The sequence below is a fragment of the Protopterus annectens genome, chromosome 13.part0 (genome assembly GCF_019279795.1).
Source record: "Protopterus annectens isolate FY-2018-M chromosome 13.part0, PAN1.0, whole genome shotgun sequence".
Lineage (NCBI taxonomy): Eukaryota > Metazoa > Chordata > Ceratodontiformes > Protopteridae > Protopterus > Protopterus annectens.
This window is the reverse complement of record NC_056747.1, coordinates 1,116,470,472-1,116,492,833: the sequence shown is the minus strand read 5'-3', so window position 1 is coordinate 1,116,492,833 and position 22,362 is coordinate 1,116,470,472. Positions and strand designations below refer to the sequence as shown.

The 22,362-nt window shown below is 38.0% G+C and overlaps 1 protein-coding gene across 2 annotated transcripts in view; it reads left to right on the top strand.

The window, feature by feature from the left end:
* The first annotated feature begins 731 nt into the window (after positions 1-731).
* Positions 732-22,362, top strand: part of GPATCH8 (G-patch domain containing 8) — a 984,951-nt gene continuing 963,320 nt past the window's right edge. The window contains exon 1 of one of the 2 annotated variants that reach the window (XM_044055084.1): positions 732-881. In XM_044055084.1, coding sequence (XP_043911019.1) covers positions 837-881 — 45 coding nt within the window. In that variant the 5' untranslated portion in view covers positions 732-836. Of the gene's footprint in view, positions 882-1,260; positions 1,766-22,362 lie in introns of those variants that run through there. The other variant, XM_044055085.1, reaches the window with a different exon arrangement.

The following is a 22,362-nucleotide window of genomic DNA, read 5'->3' as shown; positions in this document are numbered from 1 at the left end:
GTAGCACATTGTCACCAGTTAGTTTAAATTGTTTTTATTACTACAGAAATATAATGATATGTCTGTGAAGCTGTAATTATCTAGACAGCATGGGCTGTACAAATGTTTTGGTATTACTTGCTCAACATATCTTTGAAACATTTTGTAAAGAAATGACACGCCTCCTATACATTGCAGATAGTTAATTTATATTACTTGTAAATAAACTTAGAAAGTTAACAGAACAGGTATTTCATTAGCATGAATTTTCTGAAGTGAATGAAGTCTGAAACTCAAACATTTTCCATTATTTTCTGACCTCAGTCCTCAATGATTTGTCAGAAAACTATAATTATATTAGGAACAGACCAAATATACGAGATGAAAATCTGAACAGTTGAGAAGAAAGCGTCTGGTAAATAGTTAGCAATAACCGACTGTCTGCCCTTCAGCATTAGCCACTATCTGTTCCCTAGAACTTCCACCACTTCACTTCACGTCCATTATACTCATACCCCATACAGTGCATCAGTTGTGTGCCTGCAGTGCAACAATTTCACCAAGATACTGCTGTGGTAATGCAAGAGCATGAAAAAGCCGGACTATCCATTAGTTACTGCACATTATTTCTAAGCAAACTATCGCGTCTGATAGGCTGATTTTCTACTGTGTTTTAGCGAAAGCGAGTACCATAGGCAGCTATCTAAGTACTTTAAAACAGTAGATATTTTTTGGAGCACGCTGCCTGTTTCACGGTCAGACAGGGAAAAGAAAATCCATAAGGGGGCGCGCGCACGAAAAAAAAAAGGGAGAGCAAGGAAACGAGAAAGAGGGAAGGAAGTTGTTGCTGCGGAAAAATGGCTGACAGATTTTCTCGGTTTAATGAAGACAGAGATTTCCAGGTAGGCTTGCGAGTGGGTACGCGATTCTTAAGTTTTGGAAGCTCATAAGACCGGCGGAAAGCGTTGGGAGTTAGTTTTCTAGCACGGACGCCATGGATCGTGTGTCACGAGTGCCTTCTAGAAAACATACTGTTTTGCACTATAGAGGATGCGGCCGTCTGTTGCCTCATTTATCGTTGTGCCTGTAGTGGGGTGGGCTTAGCAATGTGGGGGCCGACGTGCATGATTTTATTTCTCAGACTATTATTTTATGTGTAGCGTGATTTTTTTTCTCGTTTGTGTTTACTTGTCACTGTGCTGTTTTATTTACATGTCTGACTGACGTGACGTAACCCCGTTAAAGTTTCCGTTATCCCCCAATACGCACTTGCAGACTATTGTACCAAGAGCAACTAACGAAACGTGAAGTTTTGTCTGTAAACTAATTTGTACTGTTTTTGATACCCCGATCCGGAATAATTCTTGCTGAGAACGCCCCGCCCCCATTTGATGGGCAGTGGGTTTTGGTTTTCCCTTCATTTTGTATCAGGGTGTCAGTCTCAGAACGAAATGAACACTGTCTTGTGATAAGTGGTTAAGCGCCGTGTTTTCTTTGTGTTTCTTTCCATACAGTCTCGGGAAATAATGCGTTTGCTTGATTACTTGACGGTATAAAATTGCTTTATCGTAAATTGAAGCGCTTGGTGTTAAATTACTCCCTAGCGATCAGCCTGTCATTTTCGACTTGGTCTTGATTTTTCGAGTCTACATTTTTTGTGCTCCTGACTAAGGACGTATCACTCCTATATCTGCATTTGGGATTTGTGTTCATTTTGCAGAGATCACGTAGATTGAAAACTCTCCTGTTCAAAATGAGCGTCGCAGAGTTGTTCGTTATATGTGGAGTGAGTATTCATTTGCAGTTTTTGGCAAATATTTGTCCTGTGTTATGTACTATGTTGTTGTTCTGCAGTATGCAGCTAAGCATAGAGCAGGCTTACTGTCATTTCCTTGTTTTTGAGTGACTACATTAGGTCATATCCATTTAATCTTTAATGGAGGTCACTGCCATCTAGTGTTCTGATACTGAATTAACTGTCTCCATTATAGGTAAAATGGCCGCTTCAAGTATAGTAATAGTTCTTTTTTTATTCTTGCATACTTTCTTTTGCAGACCAGTGTTGGTCAATTTTTAGGTGACCTTTCGTGTTGCCCTGAAAATCAGAGTAAAGGTGATTGATTAAGTTAAAGCTGTGAGTGTGGTCAAAGGGGTTACCTATTGAAAAGCTGTGAGTGTGGTCTAAGGGGTTACATATTGAAATTGGAGGCTATAAGAACACTGACACTTCAGTACCAGAAGTTTTATCGGTACAGGGTGTAATTGATATTTTAAAGATGATTAATAGTTTCTGTAGTGTATTTGGTTTTGTATTGGAACATTACCCCACCAGATGCGCAGTAGCAAGGACCACCCAAAGCCTTCACACCACTCTGCGCATAACTTTTACTTTTGGAAGTGCTTTGAATAAATATCGGAAGACGATCGCCTGCAAAATGAATGTGCAAAGCACTGTAATTACTTGGGTACAAACCCTTTTCTCTTATTTGCTGGTACCAGGATTGTGACACGACAGTAGTCCAATTTCCAATGATCAAAAGGGTCATGTATTCAAACGAACACAGAATATGCTGCATTTGTAAAAAGTATTACAATTTTAAGGGTGAGGGGTGCGAACAGATAATATGCTACATGTATACAAACTATTACAGCATTAGACAGACTTGAAATTACAGTTCTGTAAGGGTGCGGGTGGCAACCTTTCTGGGAGGTCTTTTTATTGCATTTATTGAATGTATTTATTGTCCCACTGCCCTCTGCTGCTTTATCTCCAGAAATATGTGCAAATAAAGGTGGGGGGTGCCCCCCTGCTAAACCAATTGCTGCACAAAATTATAGTACAGAAAGGTGGGGGTGCAGGGTTTTTGGCGTTTTTTTTTTAATAGTTCACTGTTGCAGTGTATTTCCACCACAGAAGTGTGTTTTGCTTCGTGTTTTTTGATCCTACAAAGATTCTGATCCGCTAATAGTAGAACGAACCTGCATTTCTTTCCTGCGCCTACTGATATTGGTGCCGATTTTTCATTTTGTCTGAGTGCTGCTTCTTCCCCAGTCTACAGCCACCCAGCTCTTCATTGTGTTAACAACGGTCAGAAAATGAATATTCAGCATATCACTTGGTAGGTAATATGCATGGTTGTCACTCAGCTGTGTTTTCCATGCTACGTTACACGGGCTTGTCCTGTCAATCATGCAGGCCACGCCCACTCCTGCCTTAAAATCGTGGTGGGTAATGTTCTAATTCAAAGCCGGTTAAGTATTGGGGAGATATGTGGTATAATATGTTATCAGTTTTAAATATTGGGAAGTTGTCTGGTGTTGAATATAAACTGAGCATTGTTTGGTGTTTGTCTATATACATAGATGTAAGGCTGTTATATTTTCCTTCTAAGCATATTCTCTCTCTTTTAACTATTTAGGAAACCACAGCATGAGAGGATAGGGAAAATTATGTATAGTACAGTTGCGTATAATACTGAGATGTAAAATATTGTGGAAGTTGCGATTACATAATTTTGGTGAGTTTGAAATAACAGTAGGGTCAAAAACATAGTGTGGATGTTATTCTTTGTTAGGGATCACGCTTTATTTATTAATTTTTGTCAAGTTTTAAGTATGCAAAAAAAATCAGTTGCAAGTATTTCAGTATCGTCTGGTATCACAGAGTAGAATAATCCATATTGTGTATGGGCAGGGACTTTACTGACATTCCTGTTATCATTGAGTGACACCACTGATTAATGTTTGTTGTTGTTGTTCTCTCGGCTTTTCCCGGTTAGGGGTCGCCACAGCGGAACTCTGGTCCGCTAATGATTGGCAGTTGATTTTTACGGTGCCGAGGTGCCAGCTCGATGCCCAACCTTCAGCGAAGGCACGCCCATTCTACGCATGTCTTTCGAACCGTGGGGATGACATCCAGACTCCACACAGAAGGTGCTCCAGCCTAGAATTGAAGGGGAGAACCTCTTGCTGTGAGGTGATAACGCTACCGCTGCACCACCGTGGCTTAAGTTTTGGACACCAAAAGGTGTTCCTTTCAGCACAGTTTTGGCACTCCATTTGCGCTTTATAATGTGCAGCTTATGTTCATTTAAATTACTATACTGTACACGTATTAATGTTTTATAGATTTCCTTGTAAACATGAATTTGTGGACCATATTCAGCTTGTGGACACCAAGCCTCATAATGTGCCTTCTTGCCTCCACGAAGGCAAAGCAAGTCAGATCTGGGATGAATTTAGAGACAGCCATCCAGCAGTCATGATTTGCCTTAAAGGAAATTCATAGATGTATATACTAGGCTAATGACCCTTGGGGCCTTTATAAGACAAACTGCGCAATCCAGTACAATTATGTTCCTATGTATTATGGGCATTTATTAGGAGGGGTTTATGTTAGGAAATTTCTAGAGGTAATGTGGGGGGTATGTTAGTTTGGGTATTATTGTCTGTCTTCGTCAGTCAAGAGACATGGGAGTCCCGACCCAGGGTGAATTTTCAATTGGACAAGGTTACGCTTAAACAGGGTAGTGATGGACTCTGTTTCACATGGATGGGGAGCTTGTTCCAGAGCTTGGGGATCCTCTGAGAAGCACATTTATGTCACAAGCAAAATTTTAATTTTTGGGTCTAGTGGTTCTGGTGCTGTTTGTTTTGCAGATATGCAAAAAGTCCATCGGAGATGGATCGGAGGATGCTTTGTATGCCAGGTAAAGATTGCCTCTCAGTAAACTGTAGGGGGCAGAATATATAAATATGGCTTTAAGGTGGTCCATATAGGGTGATGTGGTTTATATTGTGGATTGTCCAGGTAAGGAACCTTTGTGGGCTGTCTAACTGTTGCATATGTCTGGTTGAGTTCATGTCAAAGTGTCATTATTATTATTTTGCCCTTTTCAGACCCATAATTGAGTATAAATTGGCACTGTGACTTCCTTGGACTTGGATACCATGCCGATACTTATAAGTCTATCATGGAATGATTTTCTTACTACCATGGTCACTTGTTTGTCAAAGGCCAGGTTACTGTCTACATATTTTTCCCAAATCCTTGACTATTGGGTCAACTCTTAGAGGTGTCTTATCTGTGGCATACTTAGCCTGGGTGACAGTTTTCCCAAAAGGCGCTATAATGCATTTCTTGGCATTGAATTTTAGTCTGAGACTTTGGCACCTGGCATTTGGCTGTGTTAAACCCTCTTGCAAAATGTTTGTGTCATGGGGTGAGTCTGTGGTAGTAGTCAATTTGCAGACATCTGCCGACCTTGGTCAGCCAAAGGCCCTTGACATTAGCTTTTATTTCAGAGGAGTATATGCCGAATAGGAGCGGTTCCAGCATGGAGCCCCGAGATACCCCGCTGGTGACTGGTCTTTTAGTAGAGGTGGTGTCAGCAATCTTGACTTATTGAGTCCTGTGTGAGCCAGCTTATACTCCAAGTTATGTAGGGGTTTATGCCCAGTTTGGTGCGTTAGTCAACTATACCTGAGTGAGGTATGGTATCAAATGCCTTAGTCAGGTCCAGGTAGGCAGTATGCACCATTTTCCTTTCATCTGTTTCCTTGGTGACTATTAAAGTAGTCAACCAGGTTAAATAGGCACGACCTCCCCTTAACAAAGCCAAATTGGCTTTGGTCCAGTGTCTGAAGGTTTCCTATGTCTTTGTTAATCATTTCCATGATAATTTGTTTCATGACTTTGTATGTTAGACTAGTTGGGCTAATAGGTCTGTGGTTTCTGGGAATCGGTTGGTGGTTCACCCTTGTGAAGTAGGATAACTGTTGTAGTTCTGCATTGTCAAGGTACAAAGCTTGTTTTGAGGCTGTAGTTGTAAAGTAACTCTGTCCTGATGGGTCGTGTTTCAAGCTTTTCAGTAAGCAGCCCGGGGTGTTGACAGGCCCATTGAGGCTGTGTATGGCCTTATTGAGCGAAACAAAATTGCTGTGTCACTGTTCTCAGTGAAAGTGGCACCACTGATCACTAGATTGACACACTGATGTGTGCTGCCTTTGAGGTTTTGGGCATAGCTGTTGAAGGCCTTGTGGTTGTCATTGATCTGTGAGGATGTCTTGACTTCGTAATTGGCCTTGTTGGACTTAATGAGTTGTCTTACTTTCCTGTCTAGTTGTAATTGGAGAAGTCCTGCCATTTTGAGAGTTGCTGTTCCTGATTTTCACCATGCTCTTTTAATTTTGTTATATACCTTTATTAAGGTAAGGATTCCATCAGTGTGGTTTGTTTTGGCTGGTATTACTTACAGTAGGTACATCAGCTTCTATACAGCTATTTACTCGTTTGTACAACGTCTGTATGAACAATTCTGCTTGGGTTACTGTGAAGTGTGGGTTGGGAGGGCCATTGACTTTTGACAGACTATTGCTTAATAGGATGTAGTTTGCTTTGGAATAGTTCATAATTGTTGCAGGGTTTTCTGGGAGGTATAGAGCTGATTTTATTTTGAGGGGGGCAGCTTTGTGGTCCAACCTTACTAGTGAGGGTGTGACACTTGCGGGGGGCAGTGTTGTCCTGTACAGTATGTTTGAAACTCTGGTGGGTGTGTGCCTTGTTTGGTCAAGGGTATTTGTGTTAATGAAGTCCAGGAATTGTGCCTCTGTGTATGAGATATTCTGTCTTTCCCAGTCTGTAGAGGGGAAGTTAGTCTATGAGTAGGAGAGTAGGATGTTTAGTTTTATGGTGAGGTTCTCCAGTAGGTCTGGGTATGAACTGTGGGATTCTAGGGATATAGAGGTTGTCCTATAGCTTGCTACGATATAGTGGGGGCTTTTTCTGTGATGATTTGCATGTGAATAAATTTCAGGGCATTGTCTTGTTTAACCAATGTAGTGTTTGTTAATATAGTCCATGTCTTGGTAACTGTACAGATGAAAGGCACTGAAGCCTTTCACTGTTGGACTATTTTCTGTGGATTTAAAGCATGTCTTGGTAACTATACAGATGTCTGTATTCTCTGGAGTAAGGAGAGCTTAAGGTGTCATGTTTATTGTTTAGGTTCCTAACATTAAGCTGTAACACCTTTAAGTTTTTTTTATGTTTATTTGCTATGTTAGGTTTGTCAATTTGGCATTGCCTAAAAAAGGCTCTAAGGAGGTGGATAAAGTTTTAGCCAGAGATCAACAATGTGTCTCTTCATATAGTTCAGGCAAGTATGTCTCTGATCATTAATACCCATATGGACTATGATAGAGTCGTACTCATACCTGTGGTGTAGTGACTTGAGTGCGTGCTTAACTTGTCAGATCCTGGCTCCAGATAGGCAGCTAACCATCATCTTGTCCTTGTTCAGTCTGGTGAATGTGGCATCTGTGCAACGTGTAGTGGAGTCCCTTATGACAAGAGTCTTGGTTGGGTTATGGGCTTTGCTGTTGGGGATCCACTGTGTGTATGCATGTATGTGGTGTTTGGTGCTGCTTTTGGTGAGTGCTTTAGAGATTGTTGAGGGTAAGCAGTGCTGTATGACTCTGTTTGTTTTATGTGTAGTGGAAGATTATCCCATGGGGGGGGATGTTAAGTAGAACATCAGTCCCTCCAGTGAGTTTTATTTGATTTAACCTCATGTTTTTAGTCTGAGTGTTTTGTTTGAGTTTAGGAGATAAGGAGCCAACCTTGTCCTTGAGCGGTGTTGAAGACCTAAGTCATTGCGCAAGTCTGTAAGTGACAGATTGTTGTAGGGGATATAAATCCGGTGATGTTTTTAATTGGGAATCCCAACCCTTTTTATTTGTTTTTCTAGCTGCAAGAGGTGTTTGAATAGATATACGAAATGTGTATTGTATTCTGTAGTTGATTTGAGCAGAGAAGCATGAGTGTGTGAGTTTTCAGTTACTGCCATACATTAACCAGCTAAGTGAACTAGTTTGTAAACCTTTTTCCGCCTCGACCGACCCTGACTTAAAATGAAGTCCACATTGTCTGTATTTTTTTGTTGTGAGGTGGTTGCTTTGTGTTTGATGGTGAGGTTTATGTTGCCCCCCCCCCCCAAGCTATATATGTCACCATATCGAGAACAGATTAATGTTCTAAGAAGAATGGCAAAATGAAGAGTTTGTGGTGATGGTGGTGTTTTCCTTCAAATGGTGATATTTGTGTTTGTTGTTTTTTTTTACACCCTATGTAAATTCAAGGGAATTTCCCCATTGAGCTCTCTCTTTCTCCTTGCTCCACGCTACCCTCAAACAATTATTTTCTATTCTTCTAAAACAAACTTAAGCTAACATTCTCTGATTAAGCAATTTCTCTCCCTTGACTCCAAGTTTGTAAATACTGTAAATATCAAGTAACCTCAGATCCTTATATTACAGACAGTTGAAACTTGCTGCTCTGAATGGAAATACCTGTAAACTGTGTTCTCTATTATCTTTAATTGTGTTTATGATGTACATTTTATGCATTTGCAGTTCCTGACTGTATGAATTTTATACATGTATTTTACCTTTAACATTATGTAACCTTTATTGTATCGTATTGCTTATGGAGCTTTTCTCCTCGGGCCTCCACTGAAAATGGGCACGTTCTGGCCCGTGAACTTCCCCGGTAATCAAACTGAAAATAAATAAATGAATAATATTCCTGGATGATTATCTTTGGTAGTAGCCTGTTCAGAGAGAGACCTAGTTAGCATCAAGGCTTCTGAGCCCCAAGTGAATTTATTGGATCCCTTACACGTAGTTTTATATTTTAGAAGGGAACATGAAGGTAATGGTATTTAAAAGAAGAGAGGCACTGTGTAACTTGCACCCAGCAGCATTTGCTTAATGTAGTGTTCTTTTATTATAGGTGAAATGAATGGATCAGTGTTTTTTCAGAAATTTGAATTTTATGGTCTGGATGAGATAGCTTGGATAGAAGGGTTTTTCTGCTTATTGTGGAAATTGTCTATGAAGGTGCTGAGATCTGACAAGTATCTCGGTGTGAATTAGGGTGCTGTCTGTGTAGATTTGTTTGTTAAAGGTGATAGGGATATTTCTTTGCATTTCACTTAAGCCTGTTTTTAATACACCATTGGTTTATATAATTTAGCCTATGTTGTAGCAACATACTGTTGTATGCTTAGTGAATGACAGCACCTAGCCTACAGTTATCATCAAACTTGGTTAACCACGTGTTTGGGTTCGTGATTTGCATGTTTAAGAAATGGATGCTTAATAAAATTTTACTTTCTGAGATGACACCTGCTACTTTATCTGCACAGTCTTTGTCAGTTTGGTATCAAACTGTTTAAGGGTGTACATTTAGGCCTTAAAGCTTATTTACAAGTCCAGAATGGGGAATTGGCCAGATCCAGGTGTGCTGTTTGATCTGCACAGACACGGTTTACAGTTTCAGCGACTTTCACCAAGGAGTTTTAATAAATTAAGGAGGTGCAGTTTTCCTTTGACATAACCATATTGTTGGGGGTCCAGAATATTAAGATTTTTTTTATTCAGTGAAGTTTATAAAATCAGATTTACCATTTTCCATGGCTTTGCAAATTAGGCTGGTTTGGCTGATGGATCTATATCGTGTTTTGGGAGAGTCACCTTTATGGAGGGGCATAACAGTTGCAGTTTTCCTTAGTCTGCAACATAGACTTGTAGTCACAGAGATGGTAGATTTAGCTTTAGTGAGTGCAGTTAGGACATGCTCCATAGTGTTTTTCTTGGGGGGGGGGGGGCTTGTAGAACTTTGATTTTTATTTGGTGTGATATTGGCAATAAGTTTATCTGTATGTGCATTAGCAATATAGTTAATGTGGATCAAGGTAATGTTATAAGTTATTTTGGGGCATTTCTAATTAGTTTTGTCTGTTGTAGTTAAATAAGGATTTGTGAGTATGCTTAGCTTCTGATGCTAACTTTAATTCATGTTCTGTTTTGATCTTCCTTATGGTAACTTTCAGAATTTTGTGATCTTTTTGATGCTTTCAATGTGGGTACATTTTGATTTGGTCTTTCTTTCTTTTTTTTTTTTTTCTACTCCTTTTTTCTTTACTGTAGACTTATATTGGTATTCCACCGGGGTGGTTTAATTTTACATTTTCCAAAGCATTTTGTTGTTTGGGAGTAGAATTCATTGAGATTAGTGAAATATGAGGTTACAAGGGGGCTGGAAATCCTGCAGTTAAACTTTGACAACTCATCATGTAGTTTTAATAGGGTTGGATTTTAACGTCCTCTAATCCAAGAGGTTTTCATTGTGGTGAGTTTAGAGGCCTAAAAAGAGATTAGGTTTTTTTTTTTATTGGATTTGACTAGAGATGAGAATGCTACAGGAATAGGGAAAGTAGGTAGAATGTTTAGTGTGGAGTGGTCTAAAGGATTTTGACCTCCTCCTAGGATACCTAACTATTTGTAGTCTTTGGGCATATCCAAACTTTGTGGTATAGGTGGCCCTTAATCACTTGATAGTTGAAATTGTATATTTATTTATTTATTTTGTTTTGTTTTTATTGATGGGTAATGTAGTAAACACCTTTAAAAATTCTTCATAGTTTTCGGGAAATGGATGTTAACATGTAATAGGCCATGACTTGATAATAATTTTGTCTTGGTTAGAAGTTCATTAAGTTCTGTTTGTATGTAGGTCATGGAGAATGTCTTTAGAAATAATTGGGTTCTCTGACCAATACTGATGTGTCCCCACAGTTTCCAGCAAGTCTGAAACCCAGTAAAGAGGGAGTGTTGTCTGTACATTGAAACCAAGCATCTGCGTTCAAGTTGCAGGATTCTCACGACAGTTTGTTAAAACTTTAGGAGTTGAACAGAGCAGTCTTGATAAGGTCTGGATTTGAATTTGCTAGAAACAGTGTAGTTTGAAATGTCCAGAAGGCATATTTTTTTGTTAATAAAATAAGATGAGGCACTATGAAGCCAATAGATGCTTTGGTCAGTATGTAAAGGAAGTGGTGGAAGTGGTGGTGGAAGTGGTGTAAAGGTATCAGCCATCTTGGCAAAGAAATTGGGCTGTCAGTCATCACCGTCACGAGTGTCATCCTTTGAATAAGATGTTAAACTGAATTTGCCTGAGTTATTGGTAGCTCACATGGGTGGAAAAGATCCCATGGCATTAGAACAGGGACTTTGTTGATACAATACATCTGATTCTTCTGCACAACAGTATAATATTAATGCCGTCAGATGTTATGTTTTATACATTTAGGTTTGTTTTGGGTATGTACGTTTTATACTTGTCTGTTACCTTCTCCACTGTTTTGCCTGTAACCATCTTGTCATTTTGTGTATCTTCCCATCACTATCTCACAGGTGAACAGCAATTCTTAACACCTGCTGGTCTGTGTGACCTAACAGCACTCCTTTATGTTTTTGTCTTTCTTATTCCTCTGTTGTGGTATATCATGAACTAGCCTGTCACTTCAGTGTATAAGTGTTGAAATCTGTTGCATTTAAATTCTGCACTTTTTTCCACATATTTTGAATTCTGTTGCATTGTAGCAAAAGCTTGTTCATCAAGTTGCACATTCTTGCATACGTGTATTTTTCACTTGACCTTTTACAGTTAATTTCCTTAGCATCAGTCTCCACCGATGGTCTTTTTGATCACTGTTTCTTTTTATACTTTTTAAAATCATATATATTCGTTTACTTTTTAACACAATAAAAGCTCTCCATTATCTTAATACTCTTTTTCTGTGTATATTTTGTTTAAACAGTATTTTTCATATCTTAATTTTGTCAGTATCATTTTCAGTTTCCTACAGTATGCATTGTTTTCTATATCTACAGGCAGTGTATTTCCCCCCCAAACCTTGTCCAACTGGTTTTATTTCTACTTGCATATCACATTGGATACAGACTATGTGCAATGGAATTAAATGAACAATTAGATTTTTTAAACCTAAACAGCCCTTTTGTTAAGCATCCTTTATTATGTGAATTAGCTTTGACCCCCATATTGTTCTGTAAAACATTTCCAGCAATTTTTGTTTTCTATACTAATCAGGAATCCATGTACACAACCAATATATGCTAACTTTCCGAGTATATAAGACTGTTTCTGATGTACTTTATTGGATGAGTCGCCTGAAAAGTTTTCCGCATATTAACAAAATGTAGAGGCTTCCTTTTTAAAATGTATCCTTCCACATTCCGTCAGCTGTCTCCCTCTCACCAAATTTCACATCTGCAACACTTTTTTTAAATTTAAAAAAAAAAAAATTTTTATTTTATTTATTTTTTTTGTTTTGTGTGTGTCTCAGAAAAATGCACTTTATCCACGTATTATTTTTGAATGGACCTCTCAGCTATCCTCTTTTGGAGTAATGTTCCTATTTTTCAGGCCTGATTTACCACCGTACACAATGATCCTGTTTTTTGGAGTATGTCTCCATTTTCATGCTTGGTTTATCCCTTCCCATCATGTGTGAATTCAGAAAATTGTGTGGAGGCGAAGGGGGAGTTTTGAAGCTGTCTAGCACACACAAAACCATACTGCATAGCCAACATACTGGCTGAACCAATAATTTAAAAAAAAAAAAGGAAGTGCATCTTTTTTAGAAGCAAGAATAAATGATCTTGTGTGGTGGAATTTTGCAGTACAGTTCATGTACAGATTTTACATGGACTGTGATAATGTGCTTCTATTTTTCCATCATTTTTGTCACTGTGTTTTTCAAATGGGTTTCTGAGTAGTATCTTATGTTCCTGCAGGAAGTGTTATGTGCTATTTTATATTCAGTTTTTATGCTAATTAGATGCCCAATTTGGCTGGATGTTCCTGTTTTCAGTGTCTGTTAGACCACCATGTCATCTGTGTATATACCATATAAATAAATATTTTAAACATGCCTGATCTCCCACTTTACCTTCAACACTCCACGAAGGGAGCACCCTTCCTTTGTCCATCTTCTTATGCCACCTGTTTTACTTAACTGTAACCTTTACGTAAATCGATTTTTAAATATTTCCTCAATATGTTCTAGACAAGCCATGTCTTCTCTACATCACAGTACCACCACCACCTTACATTCAGCTTTTTCTCTTGTGCTACAGTCCGTTACTTCCTTGAACAAAATCAGTAATTTGCTCTCCCCTCTATACCATATATTATTTCATCTGCCTCAGTGCGGTACTTTTGCTAACCTCCTTTTGATTAGCAATTTGTAATCCATGTTGCTTAATGTCAGCGGTCACGCTTTCTCCTTTTTGAGAAACGATGCTTATAACTGCCTTCACTTTTTGATTGCTTACCCAGTACTGTAACCGTTCAAGTCGTAACCAAGCCCACATGATCCTAGAGTGCTGTTAATATTAATGTGCTGTAAGGCAAAAATTGGATCCTTTGCACTTTTGTCTTCAGGAATCTAAAGTTACATCCTTGGAGAAACTTTTATTACTGCTTCCCACCACCACTTTTTTCTTTTGGTCCATCCAGTAGTATGCATTTCCTGAACATAATTCATCTCTATTTTCATTATGTTCTTCTAATTAAAAAAAAAAAAAAAAAAAAAGTAATCGTTTTCATTGATCATATAGTTAATTTTTCCTTCATTATCCTTCACAGTTTGCCCAAAAAAGGATTAAACCCTTCATGCTTACTTTGTAACAAATGTCTGCTTGCATATGGTCTCATTTGATCAGTGTACTGCTCTGGTAAACAAACTAAAATAAGTTTATCTTTTTTAGAGCTGTCTTCTATACAGGATTGTGATTGGTTCACTGATCATAACCCACTTGTTTTGTGTTCTCGACGCGGATACCAAAAAGGATGCTACTACGTCCTTTTATTGTAGCAACTGAGTTTGAGAATTTGGGGACACATTACCAGTACGGACAGCAGATATAAACAAATACTTTATTTCTGCTGATGTGATTTGCTGGTCAGTACAAGCAGATTTTACTGCCAGCCGCTTGACCCAACCTTAATATCATAAGTAGAGGGTACTTAACATTTGTTAAGCTCAGGTCGCACACCACTGTGGCGCTTTTTCCGAATATCGGAGCATTATCAACGTGCTCCATTCACTACATAAATATCTTCTACACTTGGTAACTCTTTCTGCACCCGAGTACTTCCTCTAAGGTATTTAAACAACTTTTAATTTGCATTGTACTTGTCTTGTAGAAATCCATTTTGAGGTTTAAACATTATTCCCTTTGTACTCTACCCACTCTGCTCCTATGAGGCTGTGATCTATATCTGACCTGTTGGTGACTTTTAATCCCTTTCCTTCCTTAGTAAATCTTTCCCTATTACAATCCATAAAGCTTTTCTAATCTGAAAAATTAATACTTACACCCTCGCTTATTTCTACTAAATCTAAAGACAGTCAAACATAGCCCACCTGTTTTAATGTGTCATTTGTCTACATGCTTTCATATGGGTGTTAAAATTTTGTTTCATCGCCTGGTATAACCATAGCTATTTTTTTTTTAAAATTTTATTTATTAACCTCCTTCAAATAAATGTCAGCTGTTTGTTCCAGACACCGGTTTACTTATAATCATTTATTTATTTTTGTAACTACTAGGTTGTCCTTTCCTTTTGCAATTACTTTTCAGTTTTATCTTTTTTTCTTACCCTTGTCCCAAAACTTACTCCATCTTCTTTCACTTCCTCACCAACATCACTTTTTCATACTGACTCAGTACAGCATACTTATTCAAAACATCAGCATTAATTTTCAACATGTTCTGGTACATTTAACATATTTTCACCCCCCCCCCTCCCCCAGTTTGTTGAAGTGTTTGTCCTGAGGAAGTAGTGTAAAAATAGTCCTGAATTTCTTCACTTTCCCCAGTGTCACTCAGAAGTTCATATTCAAACCAGCCCTTTGACAGTGCCTTTCACAGGAAGAGAGTAGAGAATTTCCTTGGTGCCCTGGCCAGGTTTACCCTAATCCTGTATAAATACCACCTCAGATCTCCCCTGAAAAGAGGGCACTGGCCTTGTTGATTAAAAAAAAAAGATAAAAAGTAAATTTAGTCCCCACTACTTAGCTGCTGCTTAAAGCCAGTTATACCCTTCTTGTGTCTGGACAGCATTCAGGGTGAGGGTAGGATTGCACTTAGTCTTTCCTGCATTTGATATGTTGGTATCGCCAGCATATCCCTGTGCATGTCTTTCTGGGGTGAATGTCTCTTGTCATTCACACCTACATGAACCTCCACCATGTTGTTATCCTGTTTGTTTTGTTTGAGGGTCTGTAGCATTCTTGTAATCTCACGGATCGTGGTATAAGAGAGGCAGCTATCACCTTGTCTTTGTCCAGCCTAGCAAGTATAGAGTCAGTATCCATGACTATGGATGCATCAGTTGTCAGGATATTTCTACTTGGGAAACACAGACTTAGTGGCAGAAGAAAGCTTTGAAGAATGTTGACTCAAGTTGTGTGTGAATATGGTGCTGTGTTAGTGGACTGATGATGGTTTGTTTTTTTTTTTTTCTTATGGAGGTATGGGTGATTTTGTGTTGCTGTCTAGATGAGAAGGTGGTCTCTAGGTTACATATACAGTTAGTACTTCCAGGATGGCTGCACACTGAGTAACAGCTAAATTTTAGCCCTTCTGGTGTGAAAAACAGAAACTCAGAAAAGAAAGCCAGTGGATTTATCTTTTTGGGTAAATTTTAGTTACTGGTTAGTAACAGCACTGCCTGGATGCCAGCAAAGAAGAAATTTAGAGAACCTGAAAGAAATCAGTCACAAAATGTGTGGAGAAAAAAATGACTGGGAAGAATCCTTTAGCTGTTCAGCAAGAAGCAGTTCAAGCTGCAGCTTTGGTGCAAGACAAGACTTCTAGTAATCTAGAGGAAAAATAAGTCAAATGTGCTCAGAGCAACACTGAAGGATTGTATCCGCTCAAATAACAAAAGTCTGGAAAAAGCTTTAAACGGATAATCAGATGAGCGGATAAAACTGCAAAAGGCAGAGGTCGAAATGAAGTAAAGGCTGATTGAGTGTGAGACTGCTCAAGCGAAGTTTAAAAAAATGGTAGAATTAGAGGACAAAGGACATAGGGAAAACCTGAGGTTTTCTGCCGTACCTGAGAAACTGGAAGGAACAGACTATATTCATTTTCTGAAAGCACAAATAAGCCACTTGACTGGTATTCCTCCGCAGGAACAGTTAATTGAAAGGGCAGATTATGTGTATGCTCCAAACCTGGCTATGAGAAAAATTGGCTAAGACTTCCGATAGTAAAGATGGAATCCTACCAACAAGAGTTGATTCTAACAAAACTGTGGCAGAAGGACAAAGTACTAAAGGTTGGAGACGGACAGTAGAGTGTTTGTAGAAAATTAATTCTCGTCGTACACCAGACAAAAGAGGAGTAAATTTATTCTAACGGTTGGGGAATCTGTAGAAGCAGGTGTACGATTCAAGCTGCTGTATCTGGCTATCTTCAGAATATTTATTTTTTCCGGGGGGTGGGGGGGGTCAGTCATTTGTTTTATGCAGAGCATGGTAAGGAGGAGAGAGTTCAGTTTTTGTTGGACAAATGTTTTATGTCAAACAGAAGATGATTTTTGCTTCTTACTCTTCTGAGAGACTGTACCAGTGAAACCTTGTTCCAATGGGAAATGCTTGAGAGAGAGAACAAAAGCACAGGGGTTAACTAGAAGAACCAAGTGTACATTGGAAATAACCAGAGACTGAAGTTGGGAGATGGAGATAAAAAAAACAGCAACTTGGAAATTTTAATGTATAAAAACGGGATTACAAAGTATCGGTCACATTTGTGAAGTATGGAAGAGCAAAAAACCTGAAAATATTTGACTTTTTTTGAAATTTTTAAACTTGTAGGGGAATCCAAAGCATATGCCTTACTTCATATATTTAATGTTTGGAAGAATGTTAAGGGGGTGGTGAGGAAGGAAGGAGGTCACTAGAACTTTTTTTCTAGCAGTATTTTTGTAAAACATGACATACACTGCATGTTATGTAAAGCTTTTTTTAGAGGAGTACTAAAATAAACAGGTGCCCTTCTTTCTTTCTTCGGTTTTGAAATGCAGGCACTATCTGGACAAAAGACTATGATGCAAGTAAAATTGGTATGCTTTTTCTTACTTTTGCATAGGGGAATCACTGAATTAAGGCCCTTGGCTTGCTTTAATGACAAGTTTTAAGGGGAAGCATGTGCATAAAACATTGAATGTAATGAAATAAAGCAAATAAATTATCACAGCGCAACACGAAAAGCTTATAGCTGAAGGCAAATGTATATCTGGTTCTCATGTTTATATGGAGACAAGCTGATAATGGCAATAAAAGCAATGCTATTTTTTGTTTGTTTAGTGGCTAGTGGGTAATGTTTTCTGAGAGCATTTAAGTTATTCCTGCCCCAGATGTAGAAAACTTAAGTGGACAGCACTTAGTGTAAATTGAAGCACAGTCTTTACCATGTGTCTTAGCATAAATAACCTTCAGTATAGGTCATCTCAAGCCAGTGAGTGTAGCTGTCAATCTGGGACAGTTGTTCCTATTAGGAGGGGGTAAACTTTATTTGAAGATGCATATAGTTTTTTAGTGTTTTGTGTTAAGCGAGTAGGTTCTGGAGGTATGTTTGTTTTGAGGGCCTCATGAGTATTTACAAAAATAGAAGAGTAATGGACTTTATTAAAAATACAGAGTGCAAATAGCTGTGGTACAGGAGACGCGTTTGGAAAGATTTGAGCATGTGAATTTGATAAAAGGATTTCAGGGTGGTTATTTGGGGGAATATCTGAGACATTGGAAAAAGGGAGTACATATAGTGATTGCTGGAAGAATTCCAATAGTGATAGTGGTGGGGGAGATAATGTTAGATTTGTACTAAATAAGAGGGTTCTGGCAAGGGGGAAGATTATGCTGGTATTTCAGCAGGGAATATTACTTGTAGGTGGGGACTGGAGTTTGATTTGTAAAGGTGAGGCTGTATCTGGGGCAGCTAGAAGGGAAAAAATAACCGAAGAGGATAGATTTTGAAGACCTTAATAAAAATATAGCGACACACAACTCTCCAAGGGTCATAAACAATGCAAAGGAAGCTAAGTTGCAGTAGTAAACATCCAATTATTTATTCATTCACAGTAGGTAAGCGCTTTCATAGGAATAACTCCTGCTTTCTCAGACCATTAAATAAAATGAAGTACAAATAGTACCCCTTGTATATAAAACACTCCATTATTAAATCAATCATTTCAGCTCCCCTCCCTTATCCTAAGTACCCCTTGTATATAAAACGCTCCATTATTAAATCAATCATTTCAGCTCCCCTCCCTTATCCTAAAGTGGTAGACCTTATAAGCATAGAATAAATATTTTTAAAGTAAAAATTATATTATAAACAAAAAATAAAACCTGTTATGGTTAACCTATACAACACATCATTTACTGTAACATGATCTATTCTTATAAGACCTAAATTACTCATTTTATTAATTTAAAAAACATTCTATACTGATTATCCTTCCTTTCTTCTAAAATACTAATAGTTATGTATAATTCCTTAATATTGAGCTGCTCCTATATCACATAAAACTTTCATCATATTTCCTTTGTTTATTCCTTTTCTTATTTGGCTACTTATTGTAATAATGAACTTATTTACGAATGCCCCTATTTTTCAATATCGGTTTTAATGGGACCCTATCATCGAGTCCACTACCTCGGTCTGCCTGTAACCTAATTATCCACCTTACTTCAGAGGTCTCATTTTTATTATGGGCGTCCCCCCCTTTCATTTTCTTTAGCTATTTATATCACCAAAAAATTTAAAAGGATGAGTCTCCCCTTGTTCTATAACATGTTTTGCTAGGGCATAAATACTGTCTTTATTTCTAATGCCCAATAGGTGCTCTCTTATCCTACTCCTAAATTCTCTGTTGGTCTTCCCTACGTAATGACTTGAATAGTGGGTGCAGATAGCTAAATGTACAACATTCTTTGTATGGCAATTAGCTTTAACCTTAAACATATACTCCTTTCCTGTGTCAAGGTATATAAATTCATTAATGGTCTCTATATATCCACATTGGTTACACTTTCCACAGGGTATAGTTCCGTAATGTTCCCCCAGTTGTTCTTGTATTTTGGGCCCATAACACAGCAGCCTTTTCAGACTCTTCTTGTTACGATATAAAAAATTGGGTTCTTCCCCTACTGTCTATCTAATCTGTGGTTCAGTAGTTAATAGTGGCCAGTATTTCGTTATCCCATCTTTCATAATATTAATATTACTAACATAAGTCGTGGATATCCTCACTAGTGTTGCCATAGGTTGTTACCTGTGCATCTCCTCCTTTCTTTGAAAAATAAGGTTTTCCCTTATTTTTTCTTAATGCTTGGATTTCATCTACAGTATTTTTAAGTCATGTTCCTTATACCCTCTCTTCCTAAAGCTGGTATATAAATCACTTATTTCATCTTCAAATATGTCACCCTCTGCTGTAAGTCTAGACACTCTGAGTGCCTGCCCCCTTAGTACATTTTTAAAAGTGTAACCAGGGTGCATACGTTCCCTGTGTACAAATGTCTTTTTGTGACAACTTTTTCTGTATATTCTGGTTGACCATTCCCCTTTGTGGTCTCTCTTCACCCTAACATCATGGAAATCAGTGGTGCTTGGTGAAAATTTTAGCTCAAATTTCAGAAAGGGCATACTTTTATTTAATTCATTATGGAAAGTCAACAAATCCTGTTCCGTGCCATTCCAAAGTAGAGATATCGTCCACAAATCTCTTACAAGACTATCTGTGGCCATCTATCACTAATTACATGTTGCTCCCAATTGGCCATAATTATATTAGCGTAGCTATTTGTGCTAGGTGTTCCCATGGCCACCCCCTCTATTTGGCGATATATTATGTGATTCGAAAAATAATATTGTTTCTTAATATTTGTTCCATTAGCAAACATATAAGTTCTATGTGACTACCAGTATAGGTTCCTTCATTTATTAGATATTCTCTCAACATCTCCAAACCTATATCATTGGGTATGGAGGTGACTAGAGTTTACATCCATCGTGACCGTCAATATTGGGTTACCCTTGTAATCATTGCTTTCGATGTGTGCATACAAATCTGTCAAAAATTGTCGTATCACACAAGATCATATAATTTTTGTTAAAGGTCTGAGTTGTGTTTCAATATAAACCTTAAATGCATCCGTCACTCCCACCGCAGACCTCACCGTTTTCACACTACCCTCGTACATATCACTGTACCACTCTTACATACTTCTCTGACTTCCTCATACAATACCACAACTCCTCTCTAGGCACCCTGTCATATGCTTTCTCTAAGTCTACAAAAACACAGTGCAACTCCTTCTGACCATCTCTGTACTTCTCCATTAAAACTCGCAGAGCAAACATCGCATTTGTAGTGCTCTTTCCTGGCATGAAACCATACTGCTGATCACTAATCATCAGTGCAACTCCTTCTGACCATCTCTGTACTTCTCCATTAACACTCGCAGAGCAAACATCGCATTTGTAGTGCTCTTTCCCGGCATGAAACCATACTGCTGATCACTAATCATCACGTCCCTTCTTAACCTAGCTTCCACTACTCTTTCCCATAACTTCATGCTGTGACTGATCAATTTAATCCCTCTGTAGTTACTACAGCTCTGCACATCACCCTTATTCTTAAAAATTGGTACCAAAACACTTTTTCTCCATTCCTCAGGCATCCTCTCACTTTCCAAGATTTCATGAAACAGTCTGGTTAAAAACTCCACTGCCATTTCACCTAAACACCTCCATGCTTCCACAGGTATGTCGTCTGGACCAACAGCCTTTCCGTTCTTCATCCTCTTCATAGCTATCCTTACTTCCTCCTTGCTGATCCATTGTTCTTCATGATTCACTATCCCCACATCATCCAACCTTCTCTCCCTCTCATTCTCTTCATTCATCAACCCCTCAAAGTACGCTTTCCATCTCCTCAACACACACTCCTCGCTTGTGAGTATGTTTCCCTCATTATCCTTTATCACCTTTACCTGCTGTACATCTTTCCTAGCTCAGTCCCTCTGTTTAGTCATTTGGTGCAGGTCCTTTTCTCCCGCCTTAGTGTCCAGCCTTTCATACAACTCTTCATATGCCTTATCCTTGGCCACCTCTCTCTCTGCCATGCACCTCATCTCCTTATACTCCTGTCTACTTTCTTTGTCTTAACTCATTATGGTTTCATCTTTTTGTAGTGATATTAGGGCCTCGTGTTCCCCTTTTTTTAAATTATTCTTCTTAAAATTTTAACATGTAATTTTTCATACAGTTCGTTCTCACACAACTTGGCCAACGTTTCCACCGTAGGGTGGTTAGAAGGAACATATATGCTCGGTTTCTTAAGAACATTTTTCTCATTCTCAGCTTTGTTGCCATGTATTAATTTCAATTGAATGTTCCTAACAAACATTTGAATGTCAGTTATGCTGTGTGTTACCTGCATTTGCTGACCAGGAATAAACGATAAGTACTAATGCCCTAGCAAAACATGTTATGGAACAAGGGGAGACTCATTCTTTTAAATTTTTGGTGATATAAATAGTTAAAGAAAATGAAAGGGGGGGTGCCCATAATAGAACTGAGACCTCTGAAGTAAGGTGGATAATTTAGGTTACAGGCAGACGGAGGTAGTGGACTCAGTGATAGGGTCCCATTAAAACAGATATTGAAAAATAGGGGCATTTGTAAATAATTTAATTATTAGAATAAGAAGCCTAATAAGAAAAATAATCAACACAAGAAATATGATGAAAGTTTTATGTGATATAGGAGGAGCTCAATATTAAGGAATTATACATAATTATTAGTATTTTAGAAGAAAGGAAGGATAGTCCAGTATAGAATGTTTTTTAAATGAATAAGAGTAATTTATGTCTTATAAGGATAGATCATGTTACAGTAAATGATGTGTTGTATAGGTAACTATAACAGTCTTTATTTTTTGTTAGTAATATAATTTTTATTTTAAATATTTCTTATGCTTACAAGGTCTACCACTTTAAGGTAAGGGAGGGGAGCTGAAATTATTGATTTAATAATTAAGTGTTTATATATATATATATATATATATATATATATATATATATATATATATATGGTACTATTTGTACTTCGTTTTATTGAATGGTCTGAGGAAGTAGGAGTTATTCCTATGAAAGCGCTTACCTACTGTGAATGAATAAATAATTGGATTTTTACTACTGCATCGTAGCTTCCTTTGCATTGTTTATGACCCTTGGAGAGTTGTGTGTCGCTATAATTTATTTTCTTCACTGGGGTCATTTTACTCGAGCTTACATTCTAATTTGTGTGTTCGGACATTAATAAAAATGTTTGATATAGAAGATGTGAATTTACTTATTCCCAGAGGTACAGAAACAGGGCTAGGCTAGTCACAAATTATATTTGGCAGTCAAAGTAAGTGTTTTGCACTTTTAT